This window comes from Corylus avellana, chromosome ca2, assembly GCF_901000735.1.
Source record: "Corylus avellana chromosome ca2, CavTom2PMs-1.0".
Lineage (NCBI taxonomy): Eukaryota > Viridiplantae > Streptophyta > Magnoliopsida > Fagales > Betulaceae > Corylus > Corylus avellana.
In genome coordinates this window covers 16,911,331-16,933,954 of record NC_081542.1, presented here as the reverse complement: position 1 = coordinate 16,933,954, position 22,624 = coordinate 16,911,331, and the positions used below count along the sequence as shown (strand labels likewise).

The 22,624-nt window shown below is 34.1% G+C and overlaps 1 protein-coding gene, 3 non-coding genes and 3 pseudogenes across 4 annotated transcripts; 1 reads left to right on the top strand and 6 right to left on the bottom strand.

Annotated features, from left to right (window-relative positions):
• The window catches only part of LOC132169181 (GDSL esterase/lipase LIP-4-like), a 5,557-nt pseudogene extending 2,419 nt beyond the window's left edge, over nt 1–3,138 (bottom strand).
• Nucleotides 3,139–4,983: 1,845 nt separating this feature from the next.
• LOC132173205 (small nucleolar RNA U3) lies at nt 4,984–5,192 on the bottom strand. Its single transcript, XR_009439296.1, has one exon. It is a non-coding gene; the product is annotated as a small nucleolar RNA U3 (small nucleolar RNA).
• A 2,628-nt stretch (nt 5,193–7,820) lies between these two features.
• LOC132169180 (GDSL esterase/lipase At1g09390-like) lies at nt 7,821–10,896 on the bottom strand (annotated as a pseudogene).
• A 1,031-nt stretch (nt 10,897–11,927) lies between these two features.
• Nucleotides 11,928–12,136, bottom strand: LOC132173207 (small nucleolar RNA U3). Its single transcript, XR_009439298.1, has one exon. It is a non-coding gene; the product is annotated as a small nucleolar RNA U3 (small nucleolar RNA).
• Nucleotides 12,137–13,891: 1,755 nt separating this feature from the next.
• On the bottom strand, nt 13,892–13,964 carry TRNAF-GAA (transfer RNA phenylalanine (anticodon GAA)). Its single transcript has one exon. It is a non-coding gene; the product is annotated as a tRNA-Phe (tRNA).
• Nucleotides 13,965–15,275: 1,311 nt separating this feature from the next.
• LOC132170949 (proteasome subunit alpha type-4) lies at nt 15,276–18,132 on the top strand. Its single transcript, XM_059582109.1, has 2 exons — nt 15,276–15,362; nt 17,239–18,132. Exon 2 carries the CDS (start codon nt 17,250–17,252, stop codon nt 18,000–18,002), a length of 753 nt encoding a protein of 250 aa, XP_059438092.1. The 5' UTR covers nt 15,276–15,362; nt 17,239–17,249; the 3' UTR covers nt 18,003–18,132.
• A 1,588-nt stretch (nt 18,133–19,720) lies between these two features.
• On the bottom strand, nt 19,721–22,185 carry LOC132172648 (probable cinnamyl alcohol dehydrogenase 1; annotated as a pseudogene).
• Between the last annotated feature and the right edge of the window lie 439 nt (nt 22,186–22,624).

Genomic DNA, 22,624 nt, shown 5'->3' with positions numbered 1-22,624 from the left:
CAAAGAAGCATTAAAAAAAAAAAAAAAAAACGTGTTTCTCACATGTCACTTTTAAAGGCTATCTTGTAGAAAATTTGTGTTCATAGAACATATATTATTATGATAGCCGTTTAAGTTAATGAAAACAACTAAATGATAAGGGCGATTGAAAGTAGTTGAAAGATCAGAATTCCACCGTAAAAAATTTTAAAGTTTAGGGAAGATATTGAAATATGCTTGAAGTTTAGAGGGAGTATAACTTAGTCAAGTTTTTTCCATAAATATATCACATGCTCTAAAGACAGGTGTCAATTTAATAAAAGAGATGTAATAGGAAAACTTTGTCCAAAGAGAATGAGTTGTATATGATCATACCATAATCAGCAGAATTGCCATTGATGAGATTGTATTTGATGGCATAAATATCAACGTAGACAATTATGGCATTCTTCATTTCAGATCTGAGGTCTTCACACAGAGCTTGCAATTGTATGTTGAATGCTTTTGCAGCATTTCAGAAACTCAAGGCATCCATGGTTATCAAAATCACTAGAATTTGTGCCTCTCATTGCAAGTTGTTGGGGAAGACAACCAAGTGGCCCAGTGTTGTGCACCCAGAAATTCATCCCACCATTTTGGCATATACTCTATATTTGGATTCACAAGAAATAACGCAACACGTGGTTTGAGAATTTCAATCAAAGGACAAAGTTTTCTTTTAGATTGGGTTGAAATAATTTTTCAAACTCGAACTATTATTAAATTGACATGTTCTTAGAACATATGATTTTTAATTGGACATGAAGTCTATAAAACCGTTCACATGTGTCCTTAGACACATGTCAATTTTTAATAATATGAGTCCTTGAAACTTGTCAGTTTAATAAATTAAAGTTGAAGGAAATTTCTTGAACCCAATTGGCCATTTTTGTTTCGCTGTAAAATATTTCCTAGAAAAGGTTTTTCCTATTTTGTGTATTTGACACCTCATAAATATTGAGCAACCTCAAAATGTTTTTCAATTGACCAAAGAAAATAATCTTTATGAGGTGTAAAACGGTTTACGCTTCTCATTTACATAAACTATTTTTCGTTGCTCTCCCACAACCCAGGTAAGCAATTGTGATAGGGTTCCTTATGGGGCTTACATGCTTGAACACCTGCTCGGGCAGGTGTGCCTAACGAGGGCCTTTTCATAATTGCCTATCCAAATTACAAGCAATATGAGCAAGCAGTTGCACTGGATCTCAATTCTCACACACTCTCTTTCTCCACATCACCTCTTCGCCCCCTTTTTTCTTTTTCTTTTTTTCTTTTTTCTTTTCTTGTAGCTTCTCAGATTATATCAAATATAAGAAATATTTGGCCCCGAATAATGTTTTTCAAACCATTTTTAGGGTTATAAATAAATAACATAAAATAGTAACTTTTTTAATATATATATATATATATAGCTGAAAAACATATTTTCCGACAAAAAATATTTTTAATTAATAGCATAAGAAAATGTGAAAACTCAACTCACCCGTATAGCATTCTTTCTTTGGTTGATGAAGGAGGGAATTCTTTGGATAACTTGTTCATATGAGAAATAAAAGAATGAACCGGCAAGATCATTTTGTCCCATGTCAATCATGTAGAGTGCATTCTTGAATTCCTCCTCGTTAACAAAACCTTTGTGACCTAAATGAAGATTTTGCATTAGACATTTCCATTAATTCATTTAAAACTGAAAGAGAAATCTCTATCTTGGTCCCTGAAAAATACATGAAATTTTAATTTGGTTTTTGAATTTTAAAAAAGTTATAATCAAGTCTCCAATTAACTCAAAAAGATGTTTATCTAAGTGAAGAATGAATTTCATTATAATTAAGGTAATATTCTATTGTTGTGGTTTTCGATTTCATTTGAGCAAATATGACTTGCGTATTCTAGTATATTATTATTTTATGTGCTAACAATAGAATGATGTAAATATAATTTTTTCTTTTAAAAAAAAATAATAATTGAAGACTTGATTAATTAAAATTTTATGAGTACGAAGAAAACTTGGATTCTAAGAGAAAATTTTATATAAGGATCTGACATAAACTAGGTTCTTTGTAGCCTACTTCTATTGGAGGGCACAAATGAACTTGAAAAATTACCTTTTGATAGTAGCTCTAAGGAGTCAGCTCGAAAACGAAGAAACTGAAGAACTTGAACATTCAAGCTGAAAGGAATCAATTCAGATAGAGCAGCTGAACCACTTGAAGCAAAGTTAGCTCCATTTGTGAAATTTGGCCTCAGGGATTCTAGGTATGGGGTCAAATAACCAATTTTCAAACTTACACCTGTAAAACAAGCAAATTAACTACTTTGATGCCAAAAAAAAAAAAAAAAAATGAACGCTTACATGGATTCATAAATTAGAACTCATTAGATTCTATTTGAGTTTAGTTTCAATTCATTGGGATTGAGGCATGTGTTCTTTGTGTCTTGTTATAGGATATTCCCATTTCAACGAATCCAATTCCAACTAAAACTGGACTTAAGTCAAACCCAAACTTTGAGTCCAATTTCAACTTGTTGGAACTCGGACATGTCTCTCTTGTGTCTTGTTATAAAAACATGACGCATGTCCCAGTTTCAACTAAAACTGGACCTAAGCCAAACCCGAACTTAGAACTCAATGGATTCGGCTTAAGTTCAGTTTCAGATTGAGACATGTATCTTTTGTGTCTTGTTATAGGTTGCAGTCTCAAAGAATTCAATTCCAAATGAAACTAAACCTAAGCCAAACCCAAACTCAACATGGTGCTTAGACTTCTCCACATAAATCTTCTTTTTATTTTTTTGGTGTAACATAAATAATATTTACTTGTTGTAGAGATAAAAGAAAGCATATAGTACTTACAAAGGAAATCAATTATCAACCGTCCATCGCATAATCGACCTGATGGGTGATGGAAGTAGGTACGTCCATTGGGAGGACCAAAATCGTGTCCAAGTCCCGCAGCAAAACCACCAGAATCAGAATTAGCTAGAGTCACCAAAGTTGAAGGTTACTGGATTTATTTTGCATTTAGAATGAACAAGGAGGGGAAGAGAGAAAGACACAAGTACTATAAAAACTATTTGGAGTGGAAAAAGAAGAAGCCTCCCTTCTTTTGCAACCATTTTCTTCCTTAGAAGTGAATACCTGATCAATGCTAAGTATGGCTCTTAATAATCTATCCTTGAGGGCATAGGACGATTCTTTCGCCATCCGATGCGTTAATTTACCTACTAAAATATTGCCTGTCTCCACCTATGACGCCTTTGTGATACGTTTCTTATTTATTTTTATTAGGTTTACTAATAAGTAACAACTAACCATTGTTAAGAAAAATTTAGAATATGTAGTAATTACTCAAGGGTCGGGGCTCTTTTGTAGCTTTGGAAAAATAATAACAAATAAATAATTAAGGGAGGTTAGATGTCCAAAATGTGATGCTTGACCAATGGTCATTACATAAAAGGCTTATGTTCTCTTATGTTAAATGAAAAAAAAAATAAAAAAAAATAAAAAAAAATCAAAGTTTTATTTCCCTCTTCTTTTTTTCCACAAAATTCATACTCGATACAAACTCAAAACATCTCTAATGGGTTTTTGAAATTTAGAAAATCCATATTTGAGACGTGTGACACCGTAACTTACATCCTGAAAATAATAATAATAATAAAAAAAAAAATAATGCCGAATCAACAATTAGTAAATTTATGAGGGGACAATGCAACGTTAATGTATGAGCATGAATAAGTTAAAGGTGGAAATCTTGGTTAATATAAGTTTTTTACTCCAAGAGTTACAAGCTCAAACAAACAGGCAAACAGCCTTTAACTTTCTCCAAAATGATTTTGTGTTGTAAGATGTTTCGAAGGGTCAATTTCGGTATAGGTCTTATATAAATTTAGAAAATAATAAAGAATAGTGGAATACATTTGCTTGCAAATGACAACGGCATGTACGCTAGAATTATATCATCTAACAATAAATATTAATTTAATAAATTAGATGAGGAAAACTTTATTCATTTACTTTGGGGTTGAGTAACTTTTGCATGATATATTATGATGTCATTGTTTAAATTAAGTTAGAACATACATTTTATATATATATATATATATATATATATATTTCCCCTTACTTGGAGAGCCTAATTACCGATGGCCTTATAGAGAAAAATATTATGAACGACTATTAATACAATCATTCAAGGGAATTAGAAAACTATTGGAGGGCCTAGCTACCAATAGGCTTCCCTATAACCAGCTACCGAAAAGCCTAAAAGGTTCGGTGGCCTACAACCTAAACAACCAATAAGGATCTGAGTGCACTATTTCTAAGATATAACATCAAATAACTTATTCACTCAACTAATTATAGTTTTTACTAAAAGAGTTTGTGTGCTCGTCCAACTTAACCATAAAAAGATTAAGTTTTAGTTGCCAGAATCAAGACGTAGATCAAAGGAAATGGAATTATTGGAGGGTCTAACTAATAACAATCCACCAGAGTTCAAAAAGTCTGACGACCCACAACTCAAACAACCAGCAAAGATTCGAGTGCATCTCTTTGAAGATAGAACGTTCAATAACTAACAAAAAATGATAAGGATATCAAATCTTTTACTAAGACATGAATATTAAAATGATGTGAAATTTATTTATTAGAAAAAAAAAATCAACAAAATTAATCAAGAGAAATACCACGGATACCAATGAATAAGATACCAATCACTTAGTAAAAAATTTAGAATCCTTAACATTTTTCTTAACTAATTATTCATTATATCAATTCAACTAATTATAATTTTTACTAGAAGAGTTTGTGTTTCTGTTCCGCTGAACCCCAAAGAAAAATTATTTGATGGAATAAAAAGATGAAAAGATTTTTGAATTTTTATTTATTTATTTGTAAAAGAAGTAAATAATATTATTTGGCTTTCTCAAATAAAAGTTAAAAGTGACAAAAAAGATGGAAATCTGTCAGACAGCTGTACGACCATCCCAGCCACTGATGGCTGAGAACGATCCTCTACTGCATCAATGGCCCAAGGACCACGACGCTGTCACTCACGCTCTGATCGCACGGCCATGGTTCATCAACCAGATTTAGGTTCCTGTCTCCTTAGAACTCAAGGATACAGAGGTACGAGCCTATAGAACAGATCCTGTTCAAGTAAGGTCGTACGCTTCTAAGCAAGAATGGCGCTATATAAATAGCTTTTCTATTTCGCAACTTTTCGATGTGGGACGCGAGCGCTTCGTTAGGTTTGTCATTTAGGTTACTGTAAAGCTCTATGCGTGCACGGTGCATCCCCTATATATATATATATATATATATATATATATATAAATCGACTTTGTGCATCTCAAGGGATGGACCTTTTCTATAGCTTTGGAAAAATAGTAAGGAATAAATAATTAAGAAGTTAGCATACTAATTAAATATATTTTCTTTTATTAGTTTAATATTTTAGAACAAGCGGGAATTTAACATTGTATTAAAACATAAGCTTTGAAATGTGTTAACCTTCACTTATACATGTGAGTAAGAATGTTGAATATTAATTAAATGATTAAATTTATTATTTCTTATTACCTTAAAGTTTTGAGAGAAGTGGCAATCTAAATACATGTCCAAGATGCGATGCTTAACCGATGGTTATATATAAGGCTAACGTCCTTACGTCTTGTGTGCAGAAGACACAAATTGAGAATGTCACATTAACAATTGAAAACGTATGACATCTTAGATTGCGTCCTGTATACATAAACCTAAGCTAAACTAACAACTAGTAAATTTGTGAGGGGCCAATGCAATGTTAATGTATAATCTAAGTTTTTTCCTTTTTAATTTTTTTTCTCTAGAGTTACAGCTAACAAGGTCTTTGATAAAGAGATTCCAACAAATAGGCCTTTTACTTTCTCCAAATGATTTTGTGTTGTAGGATGTTTCTAAGGGTCAATTTCCGTAGATTTTAAATGTAGAAAATAATAAGAAGAGTAGAATAAATCGAGCGTTGTTATTACTTGCAAGTAACCACTGCCTCAGCTCCTCCTATAGATAGATCTTTCTTTTAATATATATATATTAATTTAATAAATTGAGTTAGAATAAAACCTTATTCGCCACTTTTGGGTTGAGTAACTTTTGGCAGAGATTATAATGTATTTGTTCAAATTAGGTCACAACATATGTTTTAAGGAATTTTTTTTTTCTTGACAAGTAAAAACCAAAGAAGAAAATCTAAAAACCTTGACCTTTGAAAAACTAGCTAGAAACCCTAAACCCTGCTCAATTTTTTATTTAAAAAAAAAAAAAAAAAAAAAAAAAAAAAAAGCTCATATTATTTAGTATAATGAATTTTGGGTTGGGTGACACTATGCCTAAAATTTAATTCACCGTTTGTTTTTATTATTGATTTTTTAAAAGATTGATTGAATTATTTATTCTTATTATTGAATATCAAACAAGTGATAGGCGATAGCTACTTGGATTATTTATTTATTCTTGTGTAGAACTATGCACCATTTGATTTCTTGTGAACCAAAAAAGATCCATATATAGTTATAATTATATGGCAATTATTTGAAAATTGTAAGCCTCCCTTTTGGAAATAGAAAGGAATCTAGAATAGACTTGATTCCTACAAACTGGTTTGTAGTTATTATAGTTATTAACTATGTGACAACCTAAGAAAACATGATGTGACATTTTCATATTAGAATTACAGATAGGGCATAACCATGGCACCATGCTTCAGGATCAACAGAAGGAATCATTCTAGCTAGCTTTGCTTTTGTTGGGAGAATGTCCCAATCAATCAATTTTCCAAAGAAGATGTTTTAATCTATGTTGAATCTGGAGGCTCCACAAATTCCTCCAATCGTATACTACAAGAAGAGGCCCGGCTGATTTTGATCTTGGTTCATTTTTATGTAGGACGAGAAAGTCTTACCAACGGGTCTCTCATTGGTACCGTGCGTGCCGTCGGACTTTTAGGGTTGAAAGGTATACTATCGAGTATTGTGGCTAAAGATGACCAATGTTGTTGGAACAATCGGCAAGGAACATTTAAACAATTGACACACAAGATTCTCTTCCACGCCACTTCTACGTTACTTGGCTACTTCGCGAGCCCGAATCTCACCCATGGGGAATGAATGATGGCAAGTGAAGGAATGTGGGATAAACCCCACTATAGAGACCATTATAATGGAGGAACCAGCGATGACTTGTTAAGATCAAACCATTATAAAAGGCAACCTATAATGGATTTTAATACACTTCAAAAAACTTGTCCTATTTATTTTTTATTTCAAGTTATTTTTTAAGTATATACTGACTTAATCGTAGAGTCATTTCCTGTCAATCCACATTGACAAGCACGATCAATCACTATGCATGTAAATCCAGCCTCTAAGTAAACAACTTAAAACACAACACGTTAACTTGTGTGAAATATGTGTAAAGAGTAACATTAATTACTTTTATGATATATAGTATGTCATTGATATAAATAATTAATTTATAAACTTAAATTATAATATTAGCTTTGACTTGGATCCTGTTCTAGTTGGACTTAAACCCATTGGGATTGAGAAACATATCCTATAACCGGATACAAGAGACAGATGTCAATCTCATCGATTTAATCCAATTTCAACTAGAACCGGACCTATAATAATAATATGGAGTGATTGACAATTACTACTCATATTGACACATAGTACTCAACAATTTTAACCTTAATTATATGACACATTCATGATAATGTGTCTCATTGTCATGAAAATTTTGAGTCCCAAATAGGTTAGGGATTACAAAAGTAGGTAAAGGCAATTGGTGGAGTAGAGTAATGAGTAGAGAGTATTTTGGATGCAACGATTGCATTGGCAGCTTCTGTGTAGTGAGTTCCATCCCAGCTTATGTACTTTAATTCTTCATTGCACACATTAAAACGTGTTTGGCCGCACGTAATATTGGGATTATAATTGTAGGGTGGCCCTCCATACCCACAACATGCCATTAACGGATTCGCAAACCCTGCAAAATGAACCATTCATCCATACCATAACATGAAACTTTGGAATTCATAATATAAATTACTATAGGAAAAAATTGATTTACCCTCTTAAATTACCATGCATTTTTTAATGCCCTTTAAATTTCAGAAATTTGTAATGCCGGGTTCTAATCTTTCAATCCCTTTTAATTAACCATTCTGTCAGGATTTTTTGTTGAATCCTAACAGAGGAAACAAAAATGACGAAGATATCCCTTTAAAAAAGTATGTGAAGTTTTCCCACATATATATCACATACTCTAAAGACTGACGCTAGCTTAAAGGAAAACTTTGTGATAACAGAATGAGATGTATATCATCATACCATAAGCAGCAGAATTGGCAATGAGATCGTATTTGATGGCATAAACATCAACGTAGACAATCATGGCATTCATCATTTCAGATCTGAGGTCATCACACATAGCTTGCAATTGGATGTTGAATGATCTTGCAGCATTGTTCAGAAACTCAAGGCATCCATGCTTATCAAAATCACTAGCGTTTGTGCCTCTCATTGCAACTTGTTGGGGAAGACAACCAAGTGGCCCGGTGTTGTGCACCCAGAAATTCTTCCCACCATTTTGGTATATACTCTATATTTGGATTCACAAGAAATAACAAAACACAACCCGTTTAAGTTTTCTTTCAAATTGGGTCGCGCACGAAAGAAAATTTTCAAACTCGGTATATTAAATTGATATCATATATCCTTAAGATAGTCAAACTGATATGTATCTTAATTTAGAGCATGTTAGTTTAATAATATGTGTCCTTAGAACATGTCAATTTAAAATATCGAGTTGAAGAAATTTTCTTCAACCCAATTGACCCTATCTGTCTTGGTGGAAAATGTTTTCTGACAAAGGTTTTTTCTATTTTCTAGTCTTTGGCACGGCGTAAAATATTAGTCGACTTAAAAAAAAATTTCAATTGATCAAGAAAAATAACCTTCATGAGGCGTAAAATGATTTACGCTTCTCATTTGCATAAACTATTTTTCATTGTTCTCTCAAAACCCAGGCAGGCAATTGTAAGAGGACCCCATATGGGGCCTACGTGCCCGAACATGCCCTCTCACAATTGCTTACCCAAATTGCAAGCAATTGCAATGAATCTCGATCCCACCCCCAAAAACCTTTTATTCGCACACACACTCTTCCTTCGTAGCTCTTTTTCGTTGTCTCTTTTTCTTGCAGCTCTTCAGATTATATGAAAGTATAATAAACATTTGGTGACGAGCCAAACACTAAAAAATGTTTTTTGAATCATTTTTCAGGGTTGCAAACAAACAGTAAAAAATAGCTACGTTTTCCGACGAAAAATAGCTTTGCACCAAAACATACGAGGCTGAAAATCTGAGAAAACATTGGCATGAGAAAATGTGCCCTTTAATTAAATGTGAAAACTCAACTCACCCATATGGCATTTTTTATTTCGTTGATGAAGGAGGGAATTCTTTGGATAACTTGTTTATATGAGAAATAAAAGAATGAACCCGCAAGATCATTTTGTCCCATGTCAATCATGTAAAGTGCATTCTTGAATTCCTCCTTGTTAACCAAACCTTTGTAACCTAAATGAAGATTTTGCATTAGACATTTCCATTAATTCATCAAAAATTGAAAGAGAAATATCTATTTTGGTCCCTGAAAAACATGAAATTTTAATTTAAAAGGCTATAATCAAGTCTCCAATTAATTCAAAAAGTTGTATAACCACGTGAAAAATGAACTCATTATAATTAAGGTAATATTAGGTCGTTAGCTTAGTTTATAAATTTAAAAAAAAAAAAAAAAAAAAAAAAAAAAAAAAAAAAATCTATGTATTTCATCTATAAAGCATTATTGGGCATAAATTAGGAGATATCTCTCCCCTAATTTTTTTTTTAGGTTTCTGTTGTTGAGGTTTTCTATTTCACTTAGGCAAATATAGCTTGCGTATTCTAGTATATTATTATTTTATGTTCTAACATGTTTATAAAAAAATAATAATGAATTGAAGACTTGGTTAAAACTTTGAGTATTAGTGATGAAATTAAAATTACCTCTCTTTTTCAATGACCAAAATAGGCATTTACCAGTGGTTATTATTTAACTTGAAAATGTACCTTTTGATATTAGTTCTAAGGAGCGAGCTCGAAAACGAAGAAACTGAAGAACTTGAACCTTCAAGCTGAAAGGAATCAAGCCAGGTAAAGTAGATGCACCACTTGCAGCAAAGTTAGCTCCATTTGTGAAATTTGGCCCCAACGATTCTAGGTATGGTATCAAATAACCGGTTTTCAAACTTGCATGCGCCTGTAAAACAAGCAAATTAACCACTTAACAGATTTGGTTTGAGTCTAATTTCAATTCATTGGACGAGGCCATGTGTCTTTTGTGTCTTGTTACATGACACATGACACATGTTTCGGTCCCAACGGGCTCACATCCAACTAAAACTAGACTCAAGCCAAACCCAAACTTAACCGATTGCTCGACTTCTACATTTTTTTTTTTTTTTTTGTGTGTAACATAAATAATATTTACTTCTTGTCGAGATAAAAGAAAGCATGAGATACTTACAAAGGAAATCAATTATCAACCGTCCATCGCATAATCGACCTGATGGGTGATGGAAGTAGGTACGTCCATTGGGAGGACCAAAATCGTGTCCAATTCCCGCAGCAAAACCACCAGAATCAGAACTAGTCACCAAAGTTGAAGATGACTGGATTTTTGTTGCATTTAGAATGAACAAGGAGGGAAGGAGAGAAAGACAGAAGTACTATAAAAACTATTTGGAGAGGAAAAAGAAGAAGCCTCCCTTCTTTTGCAGCCATTTTCTTCCTTAGAAGTAAATACCCGATCAATGCTCAGCATGGCTCTTAATAATCTATCCTCAAGGGCATAGGACGATTCTTTCGACATCCGATGTGTTAATTTACCTACTAAAATATTGCCTGTCTCTACCAATGACCCCTTTGTTCTACTTTTTTTATATTATTATTATATTAGGTTTACTAGAAAGTAACAACACTGGTTAAGGAAAAGGTAAAGTAAGTACTAATTGCTCAAGGGTTGTGGCTCTTTTCTAGCTTTGAAAAAATAGAAAGGAATAAATAATTAAGGGGGGATAGATGTCCAAGATGTGATGTTTGACCAATGATTACCGCTCACATATCTTGTCCTTTGTGCATACGACGTAAATTGAGAATGTTACATTAATAATTGAGGACGTTTCGGCCAAATCTTGGGCTTGGAGTTGAAGGAACTTAGCTTGGATGACTTGTTCCTCGCCTTAGGGTCAAAAAAAATAAAAAATAAAAACTATTGAAGACAAGAGTGAGGTACAACAAGGCTGTCGAGTTTGAATAATTCTTAGATAGAAGTCATTGTGAGATTGCGAAAAATAAGATTTTCTTTATTTCAAGTTAAACAAATATAAATAATTTTATGGTCCATATTAGATTTTATAACATCTAATGGTATACAGGATGTTACATCATTTAATACATAGGTAACGTATAACACATTGTTAGATGCTGTGAATTTTAATTTAAACCATGAAATAGTAAAAGTGAGATTAAGATGATTCAAAATGAGAGTTTTATATTAATAATTAAGAACGAGTGATAGTTCAGCTTGCTTATGCATCTTGTGTTCACAAACCAAAGCCGAATCAACAATTAGTAAAGATAAGCAAATTCCAAAAACGGCCCTTCACTTTCTTCGAATGAATTTATGTTTTAGGACGTTTGAAGCGCCAATTTCCGTTCGTCTAAAATAATGATGAAAAGTGAAAAGTGAAAAGGGCAAAAGTGCAAAACAATTTCGAATTGAAAAAAAAATAACAGAAAACAAAAAAATTGGAAATCTGTCAGACAGCTGTACGACCATCCCAGCCACTGATGGCTGAGAACGATCCTCTACTGCATCAATGGCCCACAGACCACGACACTGTCACTCACGCTCTGATCGCACGGCCATGGTTCATCAACCAGATTTAGGTTCCTGTCTCCTTAGAACTCAAGGATACAGAGGTACGAGCCTATAGAACAGATCCTGTTCAAGTAAGGTCGTACCCTTTCAAGCAAGAATGGCGCTATATAAATAGCTTTCCTATTTCGTAACTTTTCGATGTGGGACGCGTGCGCTTCGTTAGTTTTCCTTTTGTCATTTAGGTTACTGTATGCTGTGTGCGTATATCGCATATCTCATCTACATAGGTATTCTTGTGGGCTCTAGCTACAAGGAATTTGTGCTTCGTACTCTCTGCACTTGGGAAGCACATTATGTAGCTTTTTGGAAAAATAGTAAGTAATAAATAATTAAGAACGGTTAATATATTAATTCAATAATTAAATTTATTATTATGTTTTATCGGTTTAAGCTTTTACCTTTTGGAACGAACATAGTATTAAAGCAGAGATTTTGAATTTAAACTATGTTTTTGTAATTTATTTTTAATTCAAATTAAATGTTTCACCGGTTAGACATCACTTATTAAGGGAGAATTTAAGTCCACACACAAAAGAAATTGTTATAATATTGACTAAATTATTAAATTTATAATTTCTTATCGTCTTAAAGTTTTGAGAGAATTGAGAAACGATAATTTAACAAAAGATGATAGATGTCTAAGATGTGATGTTTGATCAATGGTTACGTATAAGGTTAATGTTCAAAAGGCGGGAAGTAAGAGTTTTACATTAATAACCATTGATCAAAAATTGTGATTTTTGATCAATGGTTACGTATAATGACTTTTGGATTGGGTGACACTAATTTATTTCACCGTTTGTTTTGATTATTGATTTTTGTTAAGATCATTTAGATTATTTATTCTTATTATTGAACACCAAATCGGTGATAGCTACTAGTTGGTTTGTCTTGAAACTTTCACTGCTTTTCAAGAAGGAACTTGAGCCAGATTAAGAGTGGGTTTCGCATTACGATTTTATAGATAAAAAATGTGATTTTAAATTAAATCACATAAGAAAAATTGTTCGAGATTGCATTTTTGAAAACGGAAAATTTTAAAGGCTAAATCGCGATTTTGTCAAACGTTTAATGGTATTTTTAAAAATCACTTTTTAAATTGCATATTTTTAAATCGCAAACCTAAACAAAAGCAAAATGTCTCCAACATAAACAACCGCATCAAAATTCACCTTCAAATATCATGAGGATGAGGCTTTAATTGGTACCCTTCAAAATAATCATATTTCCCCCAAGTCTGCTTGTGAGAATTCACAATCATCCTTATTTGCTTTAGGGCCTGTTTGGGATTGCGTTTGAGGGATCTAAAAGTGCGTTTAACACTAAAAAAGTACTAATTTGATAAAAAAAAAAAAAATTAAAAACGCTTTTAAGAGTTCAAAAAATCTAAAAATGACAAATAAGCACCTTTCGCAAAAAATGAAGTTTTTGCCAAAAAAATATTTTTTGACTTAAAAATTTTATTTATCAAATACAATTCCAAACAGACTCTTAGAAGATAAATGTACATTCACTTGTGTGGAAGTATGCAGTATGCACCACTTGATTCCATGCATGTGAACCAAATAAATTAATAAATTAGAAATAGAATGGAATTTAAAGTGATCTAGAATAGCCTTGATTGAGGCAACAGACAATATATAACAATTTTCAGAATTTGATTTACAGTTGGAATCAAAGAGAAGCCTCAATTTGTCTTGAATTATAATAAAACAATAAAACAATGGAAAGAACCGCATATGGGCTTCAAAGAATGGAAAGGCCGGAGTCGCTCGGCCCAATGTGGGGTTTACTTTTGAGTATCCACAAAACACGTGGATGATGAAAAACTGATAATGCGGTGAGCGTGGATCGAACACGCGACCTTCAGATCTTCAGTCTGACGCTCTCCCAACTGAGCTATCCCCGCTTGTAGATGTTCACTGTATATAAAATTAAAAATTTAAACTCGTTAGTTCTTTCAAGTGAGGTTTCCACATGAAGAATTGCTCTTCTACCCAAGTTTTTTAATGAAACAACACTCTCGTTTTATATTGTTAAGGCTGAATTTTCAAAACCAAAAGTAAAGCTCCCATCCTCAAACACAAGATGATTTGGTCATGGATACATTGGATAGGAGAAAAAACCAAGAAAAAAAAAAAAACAAACAAACAAAACAAAGCTAATGGTGATTTCTTATAGAAAATTATATCCTTGATAGTGTCTAGTGATGGTTGTTAAGTACAAAAATGATGCCTTACTTTTTGTATCTATTAGTATATTTTCTTCTTTCTGTATTGCTTAGTATATGTGTTTGTGTATATATATACATATATGTCAAATTCGGTTCCAGTATAATTTCATTTGAAACTAGACTTGTTACGATTGGAACATGTGTTCCTTCTATTTCAAATCTTATACATGCATACAACAATTGGTTGCGTAACTTACATAGACGCATCGTCACAACAGACAGGCCATAATACACGCATGATTGTTAAAACTATGAATCACATAGTATGATCCTACGACCCTAAAACTCTCACATGATTCAGATCACATGAAAAAAAGCAATAGCATTTTTCATACTCATTTCACATCAATTGACGTGACATGTAATAGCTTTTCTCAAACCACTTAAAATACGTCATGTTAGCCAATGTAAAATGGACATGAAGAATTAAAAAATTGCTGATTGGTGGGATCGGGATAGGGTCTAGATCCGAATTATGAGATAGGGGCACTCAGAGCCAGCTCAATATATTTTGGGGCCTTAGGTGAAACTTTTAAGTGGAGTGATCCAACTGAGGTGGTCCAGCCACCCCTTAGTTTTTTTATAATTTTATTTTTTAATTATTTTTATTAATTGGACAGATGTCTTGTTTATGTCCTCAGGATCTCTCGGCTATTAACTGGATATTCTCCAATCCAATATGAACTGGAAATGATCCTATTCCTTATTAAATCGAAGGTCCTTTTTAAATTATTTATTTACCATGATTAGGAGCTTTAATTAAAGAATATGGATGGTAATAATGGCTTAAAATTTTTGTATTAATTTTTTTTTAATTGGAAACCTTATTAAATTGGGAGCACTAGGCGGCCTAACCCGCCTTAAGGGTTGGGCCGGCCATTTAGAGAAGATCCCACCGGATCCACAATTTAATACCTTGTGGGCTACTTTAACGTTGTTGGGTTTATAAATCTTTTTAGGCTGAAATTATAAAGATAGGCGCAATACGGTTTTATTAAAAGCAAAGACCCCTCCCCACGATCCCCAAATAGACAGTTCTTCTACTCTTCGCTTCGCGATAGCTTCTCCTCCAAGGTAATGTCTTTCTTCTTCTTCTTCTTCTTCTTTTCAGCTTTGCTCTCTCAGTGGGTGCTTTGTTCTTGTTCTCTTTTTCCTGTTTCCTTATCGTTATGGCTGAATCATCCTGTGTATGTAAATGGGTGTGCTTTGCTTTTGGGTGTGGAAGTTCAACCTTAATAGGATTCAAGAGAGAGTCAGATTCTTTAGAAAAGCAGGTAAACTAATTGATCAACACACGATGATGATCTGTATATAATCCTTTTGCTGGGCTTTTCAATTCCTATACATCTTAGAGTTTGGTTATCTTAATTTTCTGGATTTCCTCAAAATGGTGGAAAAATCACAACTATGTTCGGTTGAGCCCCAACATCTATCTCTTTCTCTAATGGCAGACTGTACCCCTCTCCCATCCCCACAGATAAATACAGAAAACCCACTTCATCTCTCTTCATTTCTCCAAGGTTCACTAATTTTACTCAAAAATAGTTCTTTGAACCGATCGAGTATGTGATGAACCCAACTTCCATACACAATAGTAAGTCATGTCCCTTTTGGTCTGAAAGAAACATGCCCAGAAACTCAGAACCGGAAACCAAACACCGTTGGGCCAATTTGGACTATGATTGCTCTGCATGGGCGGAACTATCATTTATAGTTTGGGGGGCAAAAGTAATAAACAAAAAAAAAAAACAAAAAATTGAGGGGCATATTCTATTTTTTTTAGAAAAAAAAAATTTAAGGGCATTTTTTAAAAATTTTGGAGAAACACCCCAAGCCCCCATGTATTTGCACCCTAGTGCTTTCAATGAAGAGAAAATTAATTCGAAACCATCTAAACCTAAAATCTGAATGGTTCTATTTGGTTCCTCCACTGTCTTCCTATAGCTAAAAATAATACACGTATGATTTTTCAACCTTAATAGTTGTGGTTATTTTGGCTGGGCTTTTCTCCTTGGAATACATCCTTTTGCTGCCATTTCCAATTGAGTTGTAGACAGGAAGCTTTGACTCCGGATTTTTATTTATTTATTTTTTAGATCTTTTGGCTTAAATTTGATTTGTGCTATTAAGTGTACAAAATCGACTATGTGGGACTTATTTGAAGATCAATGAAATTGATCAGATATAGTCATATGGGACATAGATACCATACTGAACGACCTTGAGAGGTTGAACATGCCCGATGGAATTAATAAAGCATTGCAAATTTGTATCAATTAACGGTATAATGTTGGTTTATACTTCTTTTTAGACTTGTTTGAGTAGGTTGTTAATATATGCAAGGATATTTCCAAGTAACTTTACATCTTTTCTTGGATTTATATTAACACCTTGAGAAATTTTATAGCATAAATGATGACTATTTTATTACAAAACCACTCAAGTTAACTGACCAACAGCATGATTGTTCTGTACTTATCTTTTGGTACGCAATAGTTACTTGGGTAGTCAACACTTATAACACCAAAAATTTTAGTCTACATGCACTGATGCTTCAACTGTCACTGATTCACATGTGGAGAGTAATAACAGCTTAAAATTCCTAATTTCTATGTGTTATCTCTTTGTGCTTCCTTTTTGTGTTAAGAAGGTTAATTTATTGAATCATTTTAACAACGTAAGTGCAAAAAAATACAGCTTTTGAGATTGTGGGATCACACAGTTTTACTAGCTACATGATGGATGGTTTGTGCTTACATACAAAACAAGAAAGCATCATTGTAGTGACTGATATTATTTTATTGACATTGGATTTTCCAAGTTTAAGATAGGGACTCCACTCTGTACATGCTCACTTTTTTATTCCTTGTACCATTCTTAAGATTTATTGTTCTTTTCATTGCAAGTTTGCAACATTGTTCTCTTTTGACTAATTCTCTCTTTGTTTCAGTGTGATATAAAATGTCTCGAAGGTATGATAGCCGCACAACGATATTCTCTCCAGAAGGTCGTCTCTACCAAGTTGAATATGCAATGGAGGCCATTGGAAATGCTGGAACTGCAATAGGGATTTTATCCAAGGATGGAGTTGTCTTGGTTGGTGAAAAGAAGGTCACTTCCAAGCTCCTTCAAACCTCAACATCAACTGAAAAGATGTATAAGATTGATGACCATGTAGCGTGTGCTGTTGCTGGAATAATGTCAGATGCCAACATCCTTATCAACACGGCTAGAGTCCAAGCCCAGCGTTATACTTTTGCTTACCAAGAGCCGATGCCTGTTGAGCAGCTTGTCCAATCTCTCTGTGACACCAAGCAAGGTTACACACAGTTTGGTGGGCTCCGTCCATTTGGTGTTTCATTTCTTTTTGCAGGTTGGGACAAAAATTTTGGTTTCCAGCTTTACATGAGTGACCCAAGTGGAAACTATGGTGGTTGGAAGGCTGCAGCGATTGGGGCAAACAACCAGGCAGCACAGTCGATGCTTAAGCAGGATTACAAGGATGAAATCACAAGAGAAGAAGCAGTTGAGCTTGCACTGAAAGTGCTCAGTAAGACAATGGACAGCACCAGTCTTACTTCAGATAAGCTAGAATTGGCTGAAGTCTTCGTCTTGCCTTCTGGAAAAGTGAAGTACCAGGTATGCCCACCAGAGTCCCTAAGCAAGTTGTTAGTGAAGTTGGGAATGACCCAACCTGCTGCCGCTGAGATATGAATTGCATTTCTGTATTTTTTTTTTATATGAATTTCAGGACTTATTGGCACATGTTGCTGTTTGTGTTTAACGTTGTAAAACCAGATTATGGATTCTTCCTCTAGTATAATTGATCGTTTATTTGATTGTCTATGTTTGACTAAATTCTAAATATATGAGCTTGATTTGGACTAGAAATGCTAAATGAGTGGACTTGTCTAGCTTCCATTGCAGCATTTCTAGGATGCTGCACAATATGCTAATGATGTAACAGCACTACCAAATGCTGTTGAAAGATTATGTCAGGCTCGAGGGGATGCTTAAGCATCATTAACTTTTCTTAATATATACAAACAGCATTTTGCCCTATCGGAAATTTTTAACTTGAAAAGGATCTGATTACAGATGGGACTTGTTCTGGCTATCTAGTTGCTACCTCATGCATTTTATGAAGACGTATTGTTTATAGCTATTTTGTGTTAATTTCGAAACTAGGATGCCAGATTGAGTCCCATATTTTGTCACCTTAAGCTTTGCAGCCACGGATGTTCTCAAGGAAATTCCAAGTGAATGGGAACCTAAGGGATTCTACATTAATGGGAATTGGTTAGGACCATTCCACTGTTTGTTCGCAGGCTAAACCCAACTGACCTAAATTTCAATCCCCCTTCCCAGTCATCTAGAAATTGGCAGATTGATTCAAATGGGGCAATTTGTACTCGCGTGTCGGGTTTAGGTTGTGTCGATGCATGACTATATATGTTAATCTTAATTCGGACATTTTAATTATAGGATTTAAACCCTTTAACTCTAACTCATTAATATTGTGTTGAGTTTGAGGTTCATAGGTCGTATCAAAAAGTTAGCCCTAAATATCATGTATCGAGTTCGAATCGTGTTGAGGTGTGAATAAAAGATTATAGAGGTCAATTTTAGCCTGATTCATTTAATTAAATAGGTTAGGCTATTCAACATTGACCTAATCCGCTAATTTTGTGTTGAGTTCGTGTCGAATTCATTAAGTTGTGGCAAATTTTGTCTCTTAAATTGACTACCACTATCTTAATCATTAAGTTCTCATTTTACTTTATCCACTGATTGTTGTATGAATGTGAATTGGTATGTCGGGTGGAAAAGGACTCGACTGGTTTCCAACATTATTTGATCTCATAAACATGGAAGTGTCTTTTAGGAATTAATGTTACCACACGATGTACACCTTCAGTCTCTGCATCCTCAATAACATACCAATTCTCTCAACAGACTATACGAGTTAGTTGGTTTTTGGAAGAATAGATGATCCTTCATCTTACTCAGGTTTCTCCTCCTTCAATTTTCTTGTTGTAATCAAATTTCATTGAAAGGATCGGCAAAGCAAATTTCCAAAAGTTCACATATTTACTAACAATTATGCTAAGCAAATTGTGTGTTCTGTTAATGAGGAAACCTTACCACTTGTCCCCATTATTTCTTTCTTTTCTTCGCAAATACAAAGGAAAAGGGGAAGGAAAAGAGAACATCAAATAAAAAACACAAAAGATGGGTGGGGCAACCCAACAAAAACCCCAGTACAATTAGAAAAGAAAGTTGCATCAAATAAAAAACACTTTCATCACCAATAGAGAAAGTAGATAAAACCCACTCGCTTGTTCCAAATCATTCCAACGCCTGCTTTACGTAGAAGATCAAAACTTTCATGCTTTTACATTAAACTTGAATGCCTCTTGTTCTTCATGGTGTCATTTCAGGGAGTTTTCAATGTCAATCACGAACCGGTACTTGACATCATTCTTTAGTAGCCTCTCAAGAGCTTCATTTGCATATTGAATGGGAACTACTTCGATTTGAGGATATATTTTGTGAACAGCACAGAAATTTAACATTTCTTGTATGTCTTTCGTACCTCCAACTCCACTTCCAGTAATGGTTCTCATTTCTGCCAAGAGGCCAATGCATGGAGTTAGTTCAATAGGCTGAAAGTTTCAAAAACCTATGGAGTTGGAAATAGCTGTCAAAGTTTTCCTTCAACTAAGTTGAAGATAAACTGACATATCTCCTTAGAGTGTGATTTTCATGTGCATTGTTGACAAACCGAGTCAGAAGGATTTCCTTCGATTCAATTTGGTGAAAAAGTTTGTCCTTACCTGAATAAAGGCCCATAGGGTTGAACTTGAGTTCACCCGGTGCACACACCACGACCAGAACACCAGTAGTCTTTAAGATTGATATGTATAGATCAAGTGGGTGTTGACCAGATGCTGTGTCAATTATAAAGTCAAGTGACTTAACTAGGGCCTGCAAAAAAAAAAAAAAAAAAAAAAATACCATCATCAACTTTAGTATTGCAAATGTGCTCCCAAGAAGACACAAGACACAAGACTTGTGTGTTTTACCGCCATCTCCTCTTGGTCAGATGAAATCACAAATTTGTCTGCACCAAGAAGACTCAGAGCTTCCTCTTTCTTGGATATGCTTGTGCTAAAAACTGTTACATTCAACCCAAAAGCTTTCCCAAACTTCACTGCCATGTGACCTAGACCACCAAGCCCAATCACTCCAAGAGATTTTCCAGCTTGATTCATCTTATGGCGCATCATAGGAGCATAAACAGTAATTCCAGCACAAAGGAAAGGGGCAGCTGAAGCCAATGGATAGCTGTCAGGAATAGTATAGCAGTACCTGCAGATTTAAGACCAAAACAAAACTAGTGAAAATTATTCCGTTTCTTCGTCATCTTCTCGATCGACATCAAAGACGCAATGAGTAATCGTCTCGTTTTCCCTTGTCGAGAACGGAACCAGAATTTTTTATTCAGAGAGCCAAAGTATGAATGAGGAATCAAATCGAACATTGTACGTGAAGGGTACGACATTATAAGGGACTTGCCTTTCATGGACAACAATGTAGTCGGAGTATCCTCCTTTGGTGATTGTACCATCCATATCAATGCCGTTAAAAGTGTAAACAGCTCCCTTTGTACAATGAACTTCTAGCTTTTTGTTACAAAACTCACAATCCCTGGAAGAGTTAATATAAGTTCCCACCCCAACATGGTCGCCAACTTTGAAACGATGGACGTTGGTGCCAACCTCTTTCACAATTCCTGCAATCTCATGTCTGGCATGCAATTAATCAATATTGATACATCAGTTTAATGAAATGTAAGATGTTACGATCCTAAGTATTTCACACGGCTTAAGTACAATCTTAATCATGTGTATATAAATTTTTGAACACCTCCTTACAAGCCAATTTTTAATGATGAGATATACCTAATATTTGTATAATTTGATATTAGAACCAACAGCTTGTCTAGCATGGGATCGAATGCGTTGCAACTTTTTGGTTGAGTTACAAAGGAAGAGACTTATAGGCATGAGAGTAATTCTATTTGTCACCCTCATCTTCCCAAATCCTATGTTGTGTGGTTCTCCTAACTAAAAAACTTAATCTCCATGCACCAAATAGTATGCAGCACCATGCCATATAGGCTTTGGGAGAATGGGTGCGGGGGATGGGAGATGACATATAACATTACTCATAGGTTAGTAAAATGTCTTGGTACTATGTATAAGTATATTGTTAAATCATTGAATACTGATAGATGCAGAGTGGAGCCGCCAAAAGAAAAATAGCTATTATCAAATCAGTGTTAATAGAGTGGGCCGTTATGGGTGTCGAACTTTTAAGTGTCACACAGGTTAAGTACAATCTTAACCGATATATATACAAATAGACACCATCTCCTTACAAGCCAATTTTCAAGGCTAAAACATTTGTATCATAAGAATTACCAAGTATCAATTAACCAGTGCACATACCCAGGCACTAAGGATACTTGGAGTCTCCATGTTTGTTCCTGGTAAAAATCAAATCGCCATAACAAATGCCACAGTGGGTGATTTTTATAGAAACGTCGTCTCTTCCAACAGCCCTGCATAAAATTTTCCAACCCAGTTAATCAATCTTTTGACAGAAATATTTACTATTCTGCAGCAGAACAGTTGAGCAAGCAAATTCAATGGTTCTCTTAATCATGGCTTTTGAAGTTGGAATTAGGCAAATCGCATAATGGGTCATCAAGAAGAAAACCAATTAAACATACATATATATACCTTCTGCTGAATTTGTAAGGTGAGAGAACTCCAGAAGAATCTTCTGCAGCCCATCCAAGTCAGTCTTCATTGGCAGTTGCAGAGCTCATTGTTGTTTTCTTAGAACAATATATAAGAGCTAAACAAATAATAAAAGAAAATCATCAACATTCTATCTATCATCCACTTCAAAGTAAATTGAACTGAGAACCCATTTCATGATCTGGATTAGATTTCAAAAATGCAGTGCAATTTGAAAGTTAATAGAAAAAAAAATGATGGCTCACCAAGAATACAGTGTGACAGAAAGAATCTATGATATATATGTACTAATATAGTAGTATGCTAAGTTGCTATTTATAGTATAAAGGGGAAAGTCCACATACCCCCCTCAAACTACCACCCAATTGACAATGTCCCCCCCAAACTTTAAATTGCGACAATGTACCCCACAAACTACCAAAACATTGTCAATGTACCCCTCATTGACGAAACTACCCTTAGTAAAATTTAAAAAAAAAATACTAAAATTTCTGGAAAAACCTAAAA